Source organism: Poecilia latipinna, unplaced genomic scaffold (genome assembly GCF_001443285.1).
Source record: "Poecilia latipinna isolate Pla-1442-1.1 unplaced genomic scaffold, P_latipinna-1.0 Scaffold3251, whole genome shotgun sequence".
NCBI lineage: Eukaryota > Metazoa > Chordata > Actinopteri > Cyprinodontiformes > Poeciliidae > Poecilia > Poecilia latipinna.
The window spans coordinates 23,807-43,152 of NW_015115867.1; the positions used below are offsets into that span (position 1 = coordinate 23,807).

General features: G+C 37.3%; 1 protein-coding gene across 1 annotated transcript in view; it reads left to right on the plus strand.

Moving 5' to 3' along the window:
- Nucleotides 1–8,789, plus strand: part of LOC106940495 (metal transporter CNNM4-like) — a 22,574-nt gene extending 13,785 nt beyond the window's left edge. The window contains exons 5-9 of the mRNA XM_015023253.1: nt 1,661–1,757; nt 2,635–2,697; nt 4,709–4,765; nt 7,630–7,811; nt 8,391–8,789. Of these exons, the coding sequence (XP_014878739.1) occupies nt 1,661–1,757; nt 2,635–2,697; nt 4,709–4,765; nt 7,630–7,811; nt 8,391–8,639 (648 nt within the window). The 3' untranslated portion in view covers nt 8,640–8,789. The remainder of the gene's footprint in view (nt 1–1,660; nt 1,758–2,634; nt 2,698–4,708; nt 4,766–7,629; nt 7,812–8,390) is intronic.
- Nucleotides 8,790–19,346: the final 10,557 nt, after the last annotated feature.

Below are 19,346 nucleotides of genomic sequence, written 5' to 3' on the forward strand. Positions count from 1 at the left end.
GAGCTCACACGCTGAGAGAGCAGAAAAAACTCTCTCTCGATATACTCCCGGGGGGGGTGTGTGTGTGTGTGTGTATATATATATATATATATATATATATATATATATATATATATATATATATATATATATATATATATATATATATATATATATATATATATATATACCTTTTCATAAACATTTCTGGAGGATGGATGCACTGATTTATAGATGCATTATTGCTGAACCTTTTATTTGGATTAATTGTGATTAATGATTGATCTATTAGTCACCATTTGTCCAATTATTTTAATCCAATAAATAATCACCAGATCAGCCCTACACTGATCTGATGTTAAGTTGAACAGAAAGGGATTAGATTTTACATGTCGATGTCAGAAATGCTTTTCAGCTGCAGATTCCTCCTTCGCCTCATGTGATGAAGCATTCACCAAAGGAATTGTGTTATTAAAATGTTTATTTTCTACAACAAAGGGATTGAATTATGGGTTTATTTACATCTTTTAATGTATTTCTGATATTATATAAAAAGGGATTAAGTGCGAGAAATCTGCATAATGTGCAAACGTTTTATTAGATTAACCAGAATAATTACTAAGATAAAGTTAGTTGCAGCTTTAAAATGCATATGTGGATCAAGGCCAACGCTCATAATTCCCCACAATAAGAGCAACTCCAGAACAAGTTTCTGTTTTTCTCATTGTAGTTTAGAAAGAACTGATCGGATAGTTGGAGGTGCAGGAACTGTTGACAGACTGGGTTCTGCTCGGTTCTGTGCTGTAATGTTGCTTTAGCTTTAGCTTTAGCTCGCTGTTAGCTGGACTCTGCAGTGTTTACAGCATGAACAGCTTCCCTCCTGTTACTTTGTAACTGCAGAGTTAACTTCCTAAAATAGCTGAAGGTTATTTTCAGCCTTTTATGTTTTAATTTGACAGAAAAATTTACACTGGAGCAAAAGTGTTCTTACGTAATGTGGCAACTTTATGATAATTTTGATGTATTATTAACTTTTATCTCCAGGGGGTGGAGTCTTCATATCTCCCTTTAAATTGCTGTAGCGTAGTTGTTTTTTTCACTTACAACCATCTGAAGCTTTATAGAGTTTAAATATTAGCAGATGATGTGATGGACTGTGATTAGTACAAAACTTTAGTCACTACAGTCCAAAGAATTAGGAATATAATATAAATATCAAGAGAAATAATATGATGTTTGAATAAATTTGTGTTTTTGTTCAGATGTTTTTATTTTCCCACCTGTTCTGCTTTCATTGGGGATGAAAGGAAGGAGGGACGGTTGGATGGATTAACTGCTGCGTTGTTGCTGCAGTCACACATTCCAGCTGGTTGAACTGGGCCAACGCTCTGTACCAGTACATCAGCTTCCTTAACCCCCAGTCTGTCCTCTGTGACCCGCTAAATTCATTATTTTCTCATATTTTCATCCAACATCCCTCTGAACAGTTTCCTCTGCTGCTCCGGAGTGATAAACACTGAGTTTTACTTGGAAATGTGGCGCCATCTAGAGGTCAAATGGTGTATTGACCCTTTCTTGGAAAAAATACAATTTTCCCTCATATTTTTCAGTTTTGAGAGGAATCGTTTGCTGTTTTTGGTGTTTATGTTTTGAAAATGGCGTCTGTGTGTTAAATCCACAGGGGCGAGTGGAGGTGGAGGCCGGAAACGAGAACATGAAGTTTGAGGCCGGAGCGTTTTCGTATTATGGCGTCATGGCGCTCAGTGCTCCCACTCAGGGTGAGTCCACAAACCTCCTCTGCTTGAACCTGACAACCCGTTACTGACCCACTTTAATCTGAGAGAGTTATTGAACATGTCTCTCTACTGCCTCCCTGTGGCAACATGAAAGAGTTGTTCAATCCTTGAAATTTCATCAACTCTTTTGTTTGGTTCAGCAGAACATTGGATGGGTTTACAAGATGTTAAAACGTGTCTTAAAAGCAAAAACTAGAACATAAATTTAAATGCATTAATGTTCTGATTTCCCCCCCTTAGTTATTCTCTGTTTCAGGAGCTTTATAAGGAAAAAAAGCCAAAAATGAAGAATTATTTTAGTTTTTGTTTTGTAATTTTTCTTCCCTCTTCAGCATCTACATCAGGGGTGTCCAAACTTTTTCTCATGTTGGGTCAAACATTCTTCCATGCCAAGAAAAATAAAAAATAAAATAAAGCAAATAATGTAGCCTAATTTGTTTTGGGCGCGTTTTCATTGTAAATCCAAACATTTAAAATAATTTTGCACATTTGCTTTATTAAAAGAAAGGCGGCTAGTTTTCAATTGAACAAATGTTTTAAAAACCGGATTTGGGTCACTATCCTTCAAAAATGTTTGCTAATTTAACAGCGTTTAGTAAATTTAATAAAAGCTGATTTGGATGCAGCAAAGTCAGATTTGTACCACAATTGGCCCCCGCGCCACATGTTGGACACCCCTGATCTACACCTGAGCTTTTATTCCAGCTCTGCAGCAACAGCATTATGCTGTGGGCTCTCTGGGTTTCTGTGGGATCAGGAGAGCGTCTCCAGGGTTCTGCATGTCCTCTGTCCTCTGAGCAGACCTGTCTCCCTGACCTTTGACCTTCCCTTTCACCCTCCCTGTCTGCTATCCTCTCAGTGGCCGCGCCGCGCAATCGCCTGCTCTCCTTTAAGAGGTTTTCTCTGTTCTCTCGGTTGCCAGGTAAAAGCCGGCATGTCTGGGTGGTCTAACACCGAGCTCAGGTTGGGTGGGGGGTCAAAGGGCACAAAGTCTGTAGAAAGACCTGATTATTGTCACTTCTTTAGGTTTTAACCCATAAAGTCGGTAGAAAAAGCTGATTATTGTCACTTCTTTAGGTTTTAACCCATAAAGTCGGTAGAAAAAGCTGATTATTGTCACTTCTTTAGGTTTTAACACGTAGTTCCTGCTCTGTCTCTCATGCGACTGATTGTAGGTTTAATCTTTAAGGATTTTGGCAAACAATTATTTGTCCTGTAACAGTGATTATACTTTCTGACAAGTGTCCTTAATTGAAGGTTTTATGGTTTTAGGGATCATTTATTGCTGCCCATCAATCTGAACTCCATCGTTCTCTTTCCTGGACTCGACGTCCCAAACATTTACCAACACACAAACCCAAGAGCGCCACCTCACTTTGCCACACTTAAAAACCAGCTGTGGTGTGTGTGAGAATAATTCAGCCTCTGATATGAAATCTGTTTGAAACTGAACTGTTCAGTAGGTTACCGCTTCACGTGAACAGTTCCTCAGTTTTCAGGACTGTTGGTCAGATTGTTTGCCAAAATATCAGTTTGTTTTAGAGGGACGACATGACGACTGATTTCCCTCCAGGAATAAAACCATCGAGCCGCTTCTAGATGGATCTTCTTCTAGTTGACTGATTATTTCTCTATGAACGTGTTTCTTTCATTTATTCATTTAATGATAGTTTAGAGACTTTCAGGGTTTCTGCTGTAGGATTTAGTTTTTGTCTCTAAAGCTCCACCCAGTTCCAGATGTGTTCACATAAATGTTGTAGTTATGAAAGAAGATGGTTTGTTGAAAGGTTTTTATTTGGAATTGGGTCAATTCTGCGACCCGCTCCATTTTAAAAACACTAACTCAAACAGAAACTGGCTTCCTGATGTTATTGACTGTAATTCTTAGAGATCCAGTTGGAGATTTTTCAGCAGGTTTTAACAGCAGATGGGCTGGAAACGAGAGAAAAATGACAAAATAACGTCAGAAATGTTTTTCTTTCCTTTCTTATCCAAGATTCTGTTTGCTAAATGTCACCGTTCAGCTTTAGGTGCATACCAAAGTTAAATATAACATACATTTTTAAAAATGTTTTTAAAATAATTAATTCATCACAAAAAAAGGAAAATATGCATTTTTTCCCACCAATAAATCAAAGATTTTGTTTCATTTCATCTTTCCTGAGATGAAATACAAAACTTTGTTTTTTTATTTGTTTTTTCAGAACACAGAGAAGTCTTTACCTATATTGTAGTTCTTTTTTATTTATCTTTCATTTTTACAAACTAAATTTGAAAAAGTAAAATAAAAAGCCAAATCAACTAATGCACTGAGACTTCTGAACAAATCTGAATTTGTACCTTTAATAAATTTAATAATAATCAATAACAGCATTATTATTATTAATAATGTCAATAATGTTGACAAGCCTTTTTTAAAGTAACCAGTAGTTTTTTATTTTTGTGTTTAAAAATCAAATGAAAATGCAATAATTTTTTTCCTGCTAATTAACATAAATATTTTAAAATCATAAGTGGTCTTTTAAATTTAAGCTGCTGTTTAAATTAATCTTGAATTGAACTTTAAATTTTTATTATACTTGTTTTAATAAAAACAATTCAAGATAAGTTTTGTATTTTTAAGCATTTTCAAGAAAATGAGAAAATTAAAATAAAATCCCTTGATGATTTTTGTCACTTTTACTCTCTAAAAGGGAGGCTAATTTAAAACTGCTAACGAGAATATTTGTGATTTTTCTGTCATTACTTTGAGTTATAAATCAGTTTCCTGAGTTTAACCAGAAAGAAAAATCTCCTGCTGGATTACCAGAATCTCCTCCCAATAAGATGAGTTTGCTAATCCAGTCTAATCTAACCACTAACTGTGAAACTAGCTGTGGAAAACCAGGATGAACGGTTCATTCCTGATAAACTAACGTGGTTGACGTGTCCAGGTAAAACAGTTTCCTATGACTCACTGAGGCCCCCTGCTGGACGACTCACACCAACCGGTAATCATCATCATAATAATGCACTGGGTGAACGGATCAGTGTGTGTGTCAGTGTGTGAGTGAGGAGAATGGGTTTCAAGCATCATCCACTGGCAGATAGAAACTGTGATAAACTGTTTGTTTCCCAATATTCCAATTAAATATTGTTAGCGATTCATTTGAGTCATTTTCTTTAGAAACACACTGACTGCCTGAAAGACATTGGTTATGATTTTCCTTATCTTTAATTTATTTCAACTAATATGTTTGGACTCTAATGGTTGACTGGATGAATAAGTTGTTTAATTTCGTCATCTCAGTTTACAAAGCTACATGCATATTGCCACTCCTGGTAAAGATGTATAAAAAGCCAAAAAATAAGATTATGTTTTATTGCAGCTTCTTAAAAAATTGGGAAACTCTGTGTTTCATTTAGGTGCTTCAAAATGTTTCATGCTAATAAGTAATAATCTTATAATCTATTTAAAATAAATCAAACTATAGAAAATGTTCCAAAGTAATCAACATTTCTTTGAATTTTTAATGACTTTAAATGCACAGTCATGTTGTCTCCAAAGCTCACAATATGGCTGAAATACTGCAGCTAACAGTAGCACTGTGCATGGCAAACTGGATTTAAACAGGAGTTTTGACTAGAAACAAATACATGTTGTCTGTTCTGAATTAAAAATGTCTGCTTTTACAATTTAAGATATTTTCAAAAGGACTTTTTTATTTATCTGAACTAAGAAATGGCACATAAATCTCCCTTGTGATGCTGCGGGCTGTCCAGTCGGTGGCTGTTGTCCAACTGCTTATATTGCACGCTCTGTTCAAAGACCTGTTTAAGTTCACTGTACATGTCCAATGGTTTACATGTGTGTTGGGGCTTTGCACTTTTGATGATGAAAATACTGCACATTGTCATCATGAATGAAGCCATAATTTACGCCAAGCCTCTATAAAAGGGACTTTTATTATCTGTACTTTTGTAAGATCATTTATGTGTTCGTTTTTTTTTTTTTTTTTTTTTGGTTTAATTTTTAATAAAATATGGCGTTGGCTGTTCTGGACAAAATACTCAAAAAATGCCACAAAGATATCTAAACTAGAAAAGTCGTCCAGATTAAAAAATGTTCAAGAAATATCCATCATTCACCTTACAAGAAATTTTGACTCGTCAAAAACACTTTTAGAAATTGTCCAGTTAGATTTGAAATATGACAAGTTGCTTTTAAGTTAGTTTTATCAGTGAGATATAGGAGCTTGTTTTAAGTAAATCTTTTCTCAGTATTGATAAAAAAAAGTTCTAGTTCCACTGGCAAATTATTTGACTTATAACGTGGTCAAATTTTGTCGTTATAAATAAATTTATCTGCCAGTAGAACTAGAACTTTTTCATTATTAACTTAAAACAGGAGCCTACATCTTGCTGAAAAGTTAGTTTCGTCTTATTTCTCGTGTGTTTGCTTTCAAAATATCTTCCGTATAATTTGCACCAGTCAAATCTTAGATATCTCATATCTAAATAAAAACCTGATGGATTCTGGCAGGAAGCTACGCTCCTTTTCCAGGAAGTTGGCTCTAAATGCTAACTTAGAAATATGTAAAACTAGCTTAGCGAGTGTAGAGCCAGCTTAGCGTGTGTAGAGTTAGCTTAGCGAGTGTAGAGCCAGCTTAGCGTGTGTAGAGTTAGCTTAGCGAGTGTAGAGCCAGCTTAGCATGTGTAGAGTTAGCTTAGTGTGCATAAAGTAGATCCAGGATCCGCCGGGCGGATTGTGCAAACTGAAACTCTGAAATCCAGCCGGTAAAAGTCCTGTGTTGTTGGGATTTCTTCACACCAGATTTTTTCTGCATACTTTTTTTTTTAATTTAACAACTGAACTGCATAAAATGAATGTTTTAAGGCTTTTTTTTTTTACACGTCTTTACCTGGAGCAGAGTGGGGATTATGTCCCATTTTAAGGATTAAAGATTTATTTAACCATTAATGTGTTATGAAATATTAATCAAATTTCTGCTGCTTGATGCATTTATTTCACATTTTTATTTGGTTTGGAGTTTGGAAACTAAAGCGTTGTGTAACTTATCTTTGTGTCATGGCAGATAAATCCTAACATGATGAATTAAAAACAGATTTAATCCGCTTTACTTTGAAGAAATTGTGACGTGTGGCTGATGTAAGATCCTGACTTGAGTCACTTTAGATGGAAAGTTTTCTGCGCCACTGACTGGTGGCATAAAGTTTGAGTAAACAAACGTTTGCTTCCACTGCACCCCCTCATCCAGATGTGTTTATGGTTGTTTGATGGTTTCTGTTGCCGTTTCCTGCATTCTTAACACTTTGTTTCCTCATAGTTACTCATCAGTCCTAACCTGCATCGCATCTTTGAACCACACTGCAAAAACTCAGAACCTCACCAAGTAGTTTTGGTCCAGTTTCTAATGAATCTTAGTAAACTGTAGAAATAAGACAAAATGAACTCACAAGCAACTTTTCAGAGAAATATGGGAACTTGTTTTGATTAAAAAGTCCTAGCTCTATTGGCGGATTATTTCTCTTCTAACATGGGAAAAATGTCTTGTAATAAGTGAGATAATCTGCCAGTGGAATTAGATCATTTTCATCAAGGTTAAGGAACTATTGACTCAAAACAAACTCCTGCATCTAGCTGAAGAGTTAATTTTGTGTTATTTCTAGTGGACTTGGATATTTGCACTAGAAGCGAGACTAAAGATGCTTGGTAAGATTTAGTGTTTTTGCAGTGCAGTAGTTATGAACCCAGTCTGAACCGGTTTTAAAGTGTCTGCCGGTCAAATTAAACGTTTCTGTGTTGAAATGTTGATCCGGAGCTGATTTAACAGAGTTTCTGTTGTGTTGTTAGTAGAGTTTCGCTCGCCGTCCCACCTCAGCGGGTTGAACCGGACGGCGTCTCTGAGCGGGGCGGACCGGACCGACTCCCTGGCCGTCAGCGGGAGCAACAGCCAGCTCAACAGCAGCATGGCTGCGCATCACTACACCCCCGACTTCAACGTCCGGGCGCTCACCGACCTGCAGTTCGTCAAGGTGGGTCCAGAACGGCCAACAAATCAGAGGAAGGCTACACGTTCACTGATCTATCAGTAAATATCTACGTTCTCCGACCCAAATCGGGTTCTGGTTCTGCTCTGCATCCCCAGAACCAAACGTGGAAAAGCAGCATTCAGCTTCTATGCATCACAAATCTGGAACAAATTTTTATAAAACGGCAAAACAGCTGAAACACTGACTTCCTTTAAATGAGTTAGTTGCTTTTGATTAGTAATAAATGGTTTAAAAAACATTTATTATGGCTTTTCAACCATAAAAAGTCTTAATACAGGAAACATATTTGATGTGTAATAAAATATGAAATGCTTTCTGGTTTTCTTCATTGTTGACTGTATAGTAATGTGTTTTTTTATGACTGTTGCTGAAATGTGCTATACTAATAAACCTGATTGATCTGAATCGGTATCAGAAGAGAAAAAGTGGATCGGTGCATTCCTAGTTTTTATTACATTTATTGACAAAGTTAAACTTTGAAGCAGATAAAAAATATCCTTTTGGCTCATCCCGTTGCATTTATGAAAACATTAATGTGTTTTTTCCCTAAATCTCCCTCAGATCACGCGTTCGCAGTACCAGAACGGCCTGATTGCGTCTCGCCTGGACAGCACGCCTCAGTCCCCAGAGAGCTCTCACTACTCCCAGGAGGAGACGTCGCCCTCGGCAGCCATCTTGGACCTGGAAGCAGACTCCGCCCTGACGGAGAACGGCCCGGACGAGAAGACGCTGCTGCTGCTGCTGAACGAGCAGACGGCGGCGGTGCCGACGGCGAACCACCATCACAACCAGCTGGACAACAGCGTCTGACCCCGAGCTTCCCCTCCCTGCCAGGGGGGGGCGCTGTCAGCACCAAAAGTCCCAGAGACAAGCCATGCGCGCATATCATGTAAATATGCGGGAATTCAAAATACCAACAAACACTGATGAGCCAAAACATTACAACCACTTAAAACTCTTGATCTGCATCGTTTTAGTTCTTTCACATTGACAATATAAGAGTTTTATGTCAATAATTCAGCAAGAAAGAGAAGTTAGACACACCCAGAAACCTAAGATAATACCTGTTAGATTTTATATTTAATGCTGTAAGTCAGCATCAGGATTTATTTGCCCTCAAAATCACAAAAAACTTACTTTTCTTATGCAGTTTTGAATATAAAGGAGCCTATTATTAGTCAATAATTCCTTAATATTCATGAAAAATACTAGTTGCCCTGGCAGATTGTTTTGACTTATAACAAGACGTTTCCCCCATAAATAAAATAATCTGCCAGTGGAACGAGTATTTCTTTTCTTTAATCAGGATTAAGGAATTATTTACTAAAAATAAGCTCCTAAAATTAAGTTATTTTTGTCTCTTGTCATGTGAACTAAGATAAAATATCTGGATCTCTTTAGTTATTTTATGCTGAACTAATATCAGTGAAATTGTGTGATTTCATATCTAAAGCTGTAACATCCATCAAATCAGCATCAGGATTTATTAGCACTGCAAAAACAAACTTATACCAAGTAAGTTTTAGTCTATTTTCTAGTGCAAATATCTTAGTACACCTGAAATAAAATACATTAACTTGCAAGTAACTTTTCAGCACAATATAGGAGCTTGTTTTAAGTTCATAATTCCTCAATATTTATTTTTAAAGTGTACTTGATCCATTGGCAGATTATTTCACTAATGACAAAACATTTTAAGTGAAATATTTTCCCAGTGCAACTTGTAATTTTTTGTCAATATTAAGTATTCATTAACAAAAAGCACGCTCCTATTTGTTGCTGAAAAGTTATTTGTAAGTTAATTTATTGTATTTCAAGAATGCTAAGATATTTCCACTGGAAAATACACTAAAAAATACTTGATAATATTTAGTTTGTTCAGTGTGGATGCAGTTGAAGTCTGTAATCTCCTCAAAAAGTCATTTTTCTATGAAGCACCTTGAATAAAACGTAAATTTCCCTGTTTTATAGCGGTTTTAGCCGATCGGTTTGGAATAAATTTGTTTTGTGGATTTCCGCTGTAAAGTTTTGGCTCATCGTGAAGAAAACCCACCAAAAGGGTATTTTGCCACAACCATGCAAGCAGGCTGAACACCCAGCGGCTGTCTGTGGAGACCAGGAAGTTAACCTTTTTATCCCGTCATGGCCGCCGTCATGGCCGCCGCTGGCGCATTCAACTTCCTCCTCGGTTTCCGCGTTGCTTCCAGTTCAGAGACTCAGGGAGACTCCGCCCTCCTGCCTCCACCAATCCCGTGTCGGAGAGCCGTGAACCAATGGCGTTGCAGCATGTGTAGCAGTCCGATCCACCTCCTCCAATCAGCATCCAGAAGACAGAGAGGATCCGTCGGAGTTCAGACAAAGTAATATATGTTCCATAGAGATTTCTAGTCGCATATTTATTGATGAACTTTTTGTTTTCTCTGCAACGCCGGAGGAGCTGCGATGGGAGGTTCATCCTCGGTTAGTTTTTTTGTTTCTGGTGACTAACCAAGAGCCTTTATATCCTGAAGTTGTGAAGAGATTCACACTGATTGACAGTCAGTCTGTATTCTGATTAAGACAATCAACATAAGTGAAATGAATGTTTTATGAAATGTGTAGGGTACGTTAACCGTGGCTGCTCTTGTCTCTGTGAAATCTTTAATTATTTTGTTTTAAAGCTGAATTCAGGCCAAATCCAGAGAAATCAGGTGCCGGTTTTCACAGAGAGGAGGAGGCCTGAGAGCTAAGAGACTTCCGAACCCACTCCTTCTTTTGGAACGAGCCCGGGACTTTTCTTTTGATTTTTGTATACGTGTGTGTGTGTGAGTGAGAAGGTGTGTGTGCGTGTGACGGTGTTTGTGCGTGTGTGTGAGAGACCAAAAATGGGGATCGCTCGGTGGGATCATAAACCAAAAGAGGGATGCTGCGTCACCTCCTAAGAAAATACTTTAAAGAAATCAGAGACTTTATTTATTTACTTTAATACTTGTATATATTTTTGCCGATGAGGCGCAACAAATGTAATTTTTTTGCAATGATTTGCATTTATTGTTTGGGATTTTTTTGTTTTTAGATCGAGGAATGTGGGATGATTATATGGAACCACGAAGTTGAAACACTCGGCTGCATTGTGTCACTTTCATGTTCGACTGTTCTGTACATTTATTATCATCAGTGCTTTTTTTTTTTTTCAACTTGAGCTGCGTACACTCCAGTTATATTTTACTGTAACTTCAAAAGAGATTTTAACAGGAGAATCAATCATAAAACTGATATAATTACATTTCTTGTGATGGATTTTTTTTCTGTGATGTCTTGAAGTTTTCCTAAACATTCTTTATGCGGTTCACATTTTCTGCTGATAAAGAAGTTTTTTGCTTTTTTTCCTCATCTTTGTTTCTTTTTGCTCCGCTTTATTTTCCCACTATCAAGTGAAACTTTTCCTCTTGATCCTCATGAATGTAAAGTCAACTGAAAATCGACTCTTTCTGCCCCAAAGAGGAACTGTAGAACGCTTTTCCTTGCATTTTCAGTTCGCATCTGAAACCAAGGCATTTCTCTGTTTTGAGTTCCGTGGGAAATGTTTTGTGATTTTAAAACTTCCTGTGTCTAATTTTGTTTACATTTGGATTTTTGTGTCACAAGGGAGGAACAGTAAAAATTCCTTATAGTACTTGGTAACTGAGTAAACGTCAGGCTCTGCTGCAGCAGCAACACATGACGCAATGCTGAGGACCGGCTGGAGTTTACGTGAAGAAATAGTTTGAGTCCCTCTTATGTAACCGGTTTCATTCTGAAATTGATTTCTGTGGAAGTTCAAAGTGATTTTCATCAACATAATCTGGACCTGAGCTGCCTGCTGAAGGGCATTTTTATAACTTTTTGTTTTTAACTGCATTCAGATCAGACAGTTCTGTGAATGTTTACATCCAAAGTTGAAGAAATATGTAAGAAAGAAAAAAACGCAGATTTTGCATTTTGTGTTTAGAGAAATATATATATATCACTTTCTACCTAAGATAAAAGAAGCGTTAAAGACTCCAGTTTGAATCTTTGCACATAAACTGAAGAGTTGTTAGTTTATTGAAGATGGTACAAAAAACCAGGTAAAATGAGAGTATTTTGGATACCTACCCGACCGACACCCTGCCTAGGAATTTAAAAGCATTCTGAGCTGAAATACTAAAATATAATTTCAGATCCGGTTTTCACTATCTTTACAGCCCTTTTCACAAACTACAGAAACCCCAGAATTTCCCACTTTATGTACTGTAAAAAAATACAGTGGTGAATGGAAGCAGCTAAAAGTCGCACTCTCCTAAACATGATCATTATTGTAGAATCAGAACTAATGTTATACATGTGGTGTTTACTTTAGCTTGAAAACCCAGCAACTCTGTCCAACATAAAGATTAAAGGGGCCATTTTGATCCCTTGTAACAAAAACTAAACCAAGCACTGAAATTAGCTCCTGTTGTGCAGATTCTCCAGTCTGGCTTGTGTTGTTGCCTGTGGGTATTATCAAAGTTCTTTTTTAACGACTTTGTGTGTGTGTGTGTGATTCTGCAAATCTCATTTCTCCACATAAACTCTGGTCTGCCTTCAAACCTCGGTCTCAGTTTGGTTGAAGTGAACTCTGGTGCAGTTCGAACGCCAATCGGTCCAGATACCGATCCAAAAGCAGGAAGCGGACTACAGAGCAGGGCATTCTGGGTAAATACAACCAAAACAAACATGCGAGTCTAGCGCTACCAGGAGAAATAACTCATGTTTATTTTTACCAAAGACAAAAGAAATCCTCCAACCGCTAATATGTGACGCCAGTCCATTTTTGTTTACATTTCTTGAAAAATAAGTTGTGCTCAGTGTCTTCAGTGGTTTGTGGTGCAGCGCCCCCACAGGCCAGGAGGGGAACATGTTGCTCAAAGGGTTTGGTTGGTTTGACTCAGTGCAGTGAGAAAGAACCACAGCAGCTGAAAATGGAACAAATGTTGCAGTTTTTGGTCCTCAGTCGAACCGAGTCTACTGACTGTCAGGTGTCAAAACGTTCTGACAAGCATCACCCATCCCCACCTCCACAGCTTGACTTTACTCAAGCTAGCAGTCATGACATGAACCATGTTGTGTTGTTTTCACTGTGTTTTTGTTGTTCTTTCTCTTAAGTCACAGATTCAAATCACTTTATTATCCTGGGATAAAAGTTGTTTTTCTATGCAGGTGAAGAGAAATCTGGCTTTTCTGTGTTTATCTCCGTGAAGCTCTTAGATCATTTCGTAGCAAATAACTTTCTCTAACCTTTTTCCTTTGTGGCTGATTAGCCACCACACCCAATTGAATTATTTCCAAATTTCCTTTGCTTATTTTGTCAAGAAAACAAATCATTCTGTGATTTCCTGAGAGATTTCCAGATTCTATGTCATCATCCTTATATGGTGCCTTCCTGTTTTAGCTATCGTGATTCAAAATGTTTGTTTCAGAAGACAGTTTCTAAAATCAGCTGCAAATGATTTTCCCAAAGATGCTGCTGGCTGTCTTAATATCAATACTATGCTAAGAAAGAAATATGTATTTGTTGCAGTTTCCCAAAACAAACCTGACACAAAAAACTGAATTAAAAACTAAATAACAGAAACAACCAATAAAACAACCTTATATTTACTACCACTTTTACTTTATCTCATAAAACCAGAAGCACACATAATGCTATGAAACATTAGTACAGTCCTTTTGTGTTTGAATGCATAAGGGGGAGAGAAATATATTATTAGCTTATCTTGCTAAATTCAGTTAGCGCCACAACAATTAGTAAATCCAGCTGGTTTTCTAATTTACAACTAGAATGTTCTGTTCTGATGTCTTTTCATTCCCATATCTGAGCTTCAGAAGCAACATTATGTTGGTTTGAGACTCAGACTGCAGCTTTTAAGCTAACTGCTTAACTAACAAGCTGTTAGCTCGATGCTAACAGCTGCTTTGCACAGACTCTGTGTTAAAGAGAATTTTAATCACCTAAAACATCTTAGACACACAAACTTTATAGCAATTCAAGAGTTTTCATGTTTGCATGAGAGTTCTCAACTCTTAGCTAAACGCATGTTGATCTAACCATATAAACTGCCTGCTAATGTTAGCTTAGCTCTCTAGTTGCTGTTTTGTCTTCGTAACCAGCAGTTCTTTCTCCATCAGACATGTTTTTAGTATATTTTTGCTGCCTGGTTGGCTGTGTGAGATCTAGAACTAGAATAGAGACATGAATGAACGAGAAGATCAGCAAAAGGGATCATTAGGCTAAGCTAACGTTGCTTAGCATGTCACAGATCACATTTTTTAATCAGCTGCTCTTTCCTCCTGGTGTTTACAGTTAGCTTCTGAAGTTCAAGTGATAATGGTGGCTGATACACGTAAATATTATTACAAAATATACACTGCGTTTACGTAAAAAAAAAATCTTTAAAATAATTGCTTGTACAGTTGATAAATTTTCTTTGGTCTTCCTTTTATTTCAGATAGAAATGCTACTTTTCACAGCATTAAAACATGACAACTCATAAATTCCTGCTCTGTAAAACTTTTCTGGCAGCTGTTTTTGCTTGTTAACTTTGCTGTTCAGGAGCTTTGGATTCCTGTGCCTTAAAAAACTTTAGTTTGCTTTCTAGCTCCAGTCTGAGAATAGTTATTTGCATCTTTTGTGTTTTATATTTCTCAGTTTCTTTCTAAACTGAAAGCTTTAATAATTTTGCAACTGAGCTTGTGTTCCTCAAATTATTTTGTAATGTTCTATTCAAGTTGATTTCAGTAATTAAGCTGTATATTTTTGCTATTTCTGCTGTATATTAATACAGCAGTGATTAAATTTGGTAACCGTGCATTTAGTTTTGAGTTTGTGAAACTTGTTAAAAATCTGTACAATTACATTGTTGAATGTGTTTTATTACTGTTCAGAAGCATGGTTTCATTTGATGAAACTATTTAACTCCATGTCAACATAAAGGGTCATGATAACTGTCTCCTGTTCAGGGTTGAAGTGGATAAAGCTAACGGCGTTAGCATTAAAGCTGCAGCAGGTAACTTTAATAAAGAATATGTTTTTTACATATTTGTTAAAACTGTCATTTCGTGACAGTTTGTTATTAAAACAGATAATCTATTGATGTCCTCTCTGAATTACCATGCCTTCTGAAGAAATGCACAAAAACAATCAATCAGAGCCTGGAGGAGGGTCTTAGCGCTGTCAATCAACCTGTCGCTGCTAAATGTTTATGGTTTATCCGCTACAATCGGCGGGCATGCTAACTAGCCTTAGCATTTATGACCGGCTATGCTAGCTGCAACATAGCAGAGAGCAAGGAAGGGTGATTGACAGCGTTAAGACCCGCCTCCTGGCTCTGATTGGTTGTTTCTAGTTAACAATAGGAGAAGGAAGAGCAACTGAATCTCTTCACAGGTTATCTGTCTCATAACAACAAATATGTAAAAAAATATATTTTCATAAACGTTACATGCTGCAGCTTGTAGAAACAAGCTCCAGTTTCTGTGTGTGTGTGTATGTATATATATATATATATATATATATATATATATATATATATATATATATACATACACACACACACACACCCTCTGCGGGTGGTCTCTCTCTCTCTCTCTCTCTTTCATCCTCTGAGCTCGGGTCCTCTACCAGAGGCCTGGGAGCTTCAGGTTCTCCTCCAGTATCTTGGCTGTGCCTAGAACTGCACATTTCTGGATTGAGATGTCTGATGTTGTTCCTGGGATCTGTTTGAGCCACTGCTCCAGTTTGGGGCTGACTGCCCCGAGGGCCCCGAGGGCCCCGATGACCACAGGCACCACTGTGGTCTTCACCTTCCAGGCCCTCTACAGTTCCTCTCTGAGGCCCTGGTATTTCTCCAGTTTCTCCTTTTTCCTGATGTTCACTTGGCATTGCTACATCCACCACAACGGCTTTCCTCTGTTCTTTATCTATATATATATATCTATATATATATATATATAGATATATATATTCATAAGTGGTTATATCTCGCAGTACAAACTGGCTTCATCCAGTCACGTTTCAGTTTTCACACTTTTCATAATCTGAGCAAGAAGAGAAAAAACATTCCTCTTCTGTTGTTAAATATAAAACCACTTTAGCAATCAATGTAGTATTTTCAAAAATTTGAGGAATTTACCAAAATGACTTGCTCAGCTGCAGTTGCGACACGCTTACAAAACACTTACTGGCCAGCATTTCATCAGCGCGGCTCTGAGGCAGCACCATGACTCTGTACTTCGGCCGCAGCGCTGGAAGCTGCTGGAAGGTTTTCATGGTGAATTCATCAAACCCAACAGGCTGCTGGGACCTGACCTCCCGCTGTCTCTGCCCGCCACACCTGCTTCACATTCTGGTTTCATGTTAATCTGTGAATGTATTCATAAGTGGGTGTTTTTTAAGAATGTCTGTAATTATGTTGAATTTATTTTTCATATAAATGGAACGGCTGATATTTGAGGAAACTGGTTATGCTTTATACCTTCTGTTGACAAAGAGAGAAAAGTGTGTAAATATTGTTTTATAATTGATGTCTTATTGAGTTTGAGGATGAAGAGTGTTACTATTAAACCTGAGATGTTTTTCCTCTATATGTTTGTGGTTTTCCTTCAGTCAATTAATGAATCAATTAAGAGTATCTGTACATTTCAGCAAAAAGAGATCAAAGTGTTTTACATCATAACAACATCAAACAGTCTCCAATTTGAGAAGAAACATCCATTCACATTAAATATGTTATTAAATGTTCCATCTATTATGTTTAAAAGCATCTCTAACCTTGTAGGTTTTTAAAGGAACTCAGTGTTTCGACTGTTTTGCAGTTTTCTGAAGTTTGATCCAGATGCTGCCTCCTCACAATGTTGAAGTATTCAGGGTTTAAATCACTTCAACAGCAGGAGTAACTTTGAACAATAATGATTTTCTTATCCGGTTCTAAACTGATTTAAATCTAAACTCAGGTCAGTAAAACTCACAACAGATTTAAAAATGTTTTTTTGTCAAACTAAAAAGAAGCTAAAATGTGTGTGTGTGTGTGTTTTTTTACTGTTATGTTGGAGGATTTATAAAAGAGAGCAGCAGCCTGGTGAAATATGTTCTTCACCTGGAATTTGTTGACAATAAATTAAGTAAATTTAATTTTTGTTTTATTTTTGCTCCATCTGAGTCCTTTGGATTCTCATTTCAGGATAACCACAGACGGAAACATATTTTATTGTGATGTCCAGTTTTACTTTAATCACACTCAGAAAATCACTACATCTTAACACAAAATGCCAGTTTTCACGATTATATCATTCATTTTTTTAGAAAACACACATAGAGACACCCATAGATGTAAATTAAATTTTAGAGGGTTTGGTTTTTATTTTCTGTTTAAAAATGTTGCTGCTGCCTTGCAGCAGGAAGGTTCTGGTTTCAAATCCCAGCCTGTGGTTTGTCTACATGTTTGGGTTCTTTCCTGCTACTCTGACTTTCATCACTTGTTTTCTTTTACTTTTTCAACCTTTTGTCTGCTTGTGTGCTAATAATGAAGAGGCCAAACCTTGTAGCTTTCTTCTCCTCTGGTAAATTGTTGAACACTAAGAGTTCTCGCCAAGACACTAGGAAGTATAAAATAAGAATAATATTTCCTGTTTTCTTTTCACACTGATGGTAACTGCTGCAACATGTGATGAAGCAGCCTCCAGACCACACCTCGCCTAGAGGAAATGAGATGCAGCTGCTGTAGGAAGTGGGTGAAATACGAACCCAGAAAACTCCCAGAGGTGAGGCGCTACATGTGTCATCACTGGGAATTTTTTCTGAGAAAGCAACTCCACCAGTTCGACTGCAGACGCAAAACAAACACAGAGCGCAGCAAAGGAAGGTGTGTAAACAGGATGTGATGAAACAGCCTTTCTGATGCCAGGACAGAAACCAACAGTTATCATGACTGCTGTTAGTTTGGACATGTGTTGTTACATGTTTGCTGTTGTAACAAACTTCTCTCACAGGAACCAACACCCTCCAAGTGCGGCTCGGATTACAAACCCAGATTTCAGCCAAATCCGGACAGCAATGCAACCTCACCATGGCAGTTGGCTGTTATATTCTTTAAATGTAGCTTTAAAGAAACATAAACTTACACCTGAGCTGGGTGGTCTCTGCGACTTTATCACAGGATTACTGCCTGCATTGCAAAAACATTAAATCTTACCAAATATTAGACAAAACTGACTTTCAAGTAACTTTTCAGCAAGAAATCAATAATTCCTTAATATTGTTGAAAAATTACCAGGCAGGTTATTTCTCTCAGTAAACTGTAAAAATGCCTTGTTAGAAGTGTAATAATCTGCCAATGGAATTAATAATTTTCAATCCATAATGAGGAATTATTGACTGAAAACAAACGGCTGTATTTTACTGAAAAGTCACTTAGTTTTATTTTATTTCAAGTGTACTAAGATATTTGAGAAACTCGACCAAAATACTTGGTAAAATTTAGTATTTCAATCAATCAATCAATCAATCAATCAATCAATCAATCAATCAATCAAGTTTATTTATAGCACATTTCAGCAACAAGGCAGTTCAAAGTGATTTACACCATAAAAAGATCATATTATAAAACTATTAACAAACAAGTTACATTTTGTCAAGAGTCAAGATCAAAGTCATTGTTACATCAAACATGTTGTTTCATGTTTCATGTTTCAAACGCAGCTCCAACCAGGGCGGTTTGGGATCTAAAGGAACTCAGTGTTTCGGCTGATCTGCAGTTTTTGTTCCAGACTTGAGGTGCATATAAGCTGAATGTTGTTTCTCCATGTTTGGTTCTGGTTCTGGGTGCAGAGCAGAACCAGAACCAGAGGAGATGAGTGGTTCATTTCAGTTCAGTTGTAATCATCGTTCAGGGGACGTTTCATTAAAAGCAGCTCTGCACCAAAATCATTATATTGATTCTAATAATGTTCAGTCAGTGAGTAACCCTTCCTCTGGACCTGTGGCATCTTTCTTCTGACGGTTATGTAGCATCATAAAAATATTAAATGATGCAACGGCCCACAATTGAATTTGCTGTTCCTGTTTCTTCATCCTCATCTGACGTTACAAGCTAGTGTTTGTGAAAATGTTGCCAAATTTTACACATTTAGCTGCGTCTGTTTCCAGAGTTTTACTCTTTTCCTTCGAGTCTTTTTCCATCTTTTAAACTCCACTGACATTTTAAAATGTCAGGATGCAAAAAAACAAGGACAGCTGCCAGTGGAGGTGCGTGGTGACCTCAAACGCTCTGCTGCTCTGGAGCTCAACCTGTCTTTATGTTCATGTATCATTTACTTCAGCTGCGTTCACTCTGCAGGCCTCCATGCTTTTTTCTGTGGTTGTTCACATTTCCAAACATGTGCGACTTGTATGATCTCCTAATGTGAACAAAGTATCCCACATGTGCAGTAGAGGGCGCTGTAACGTCACATGTAGCGAGCGCCTCAGTGTTTGTGGACGTA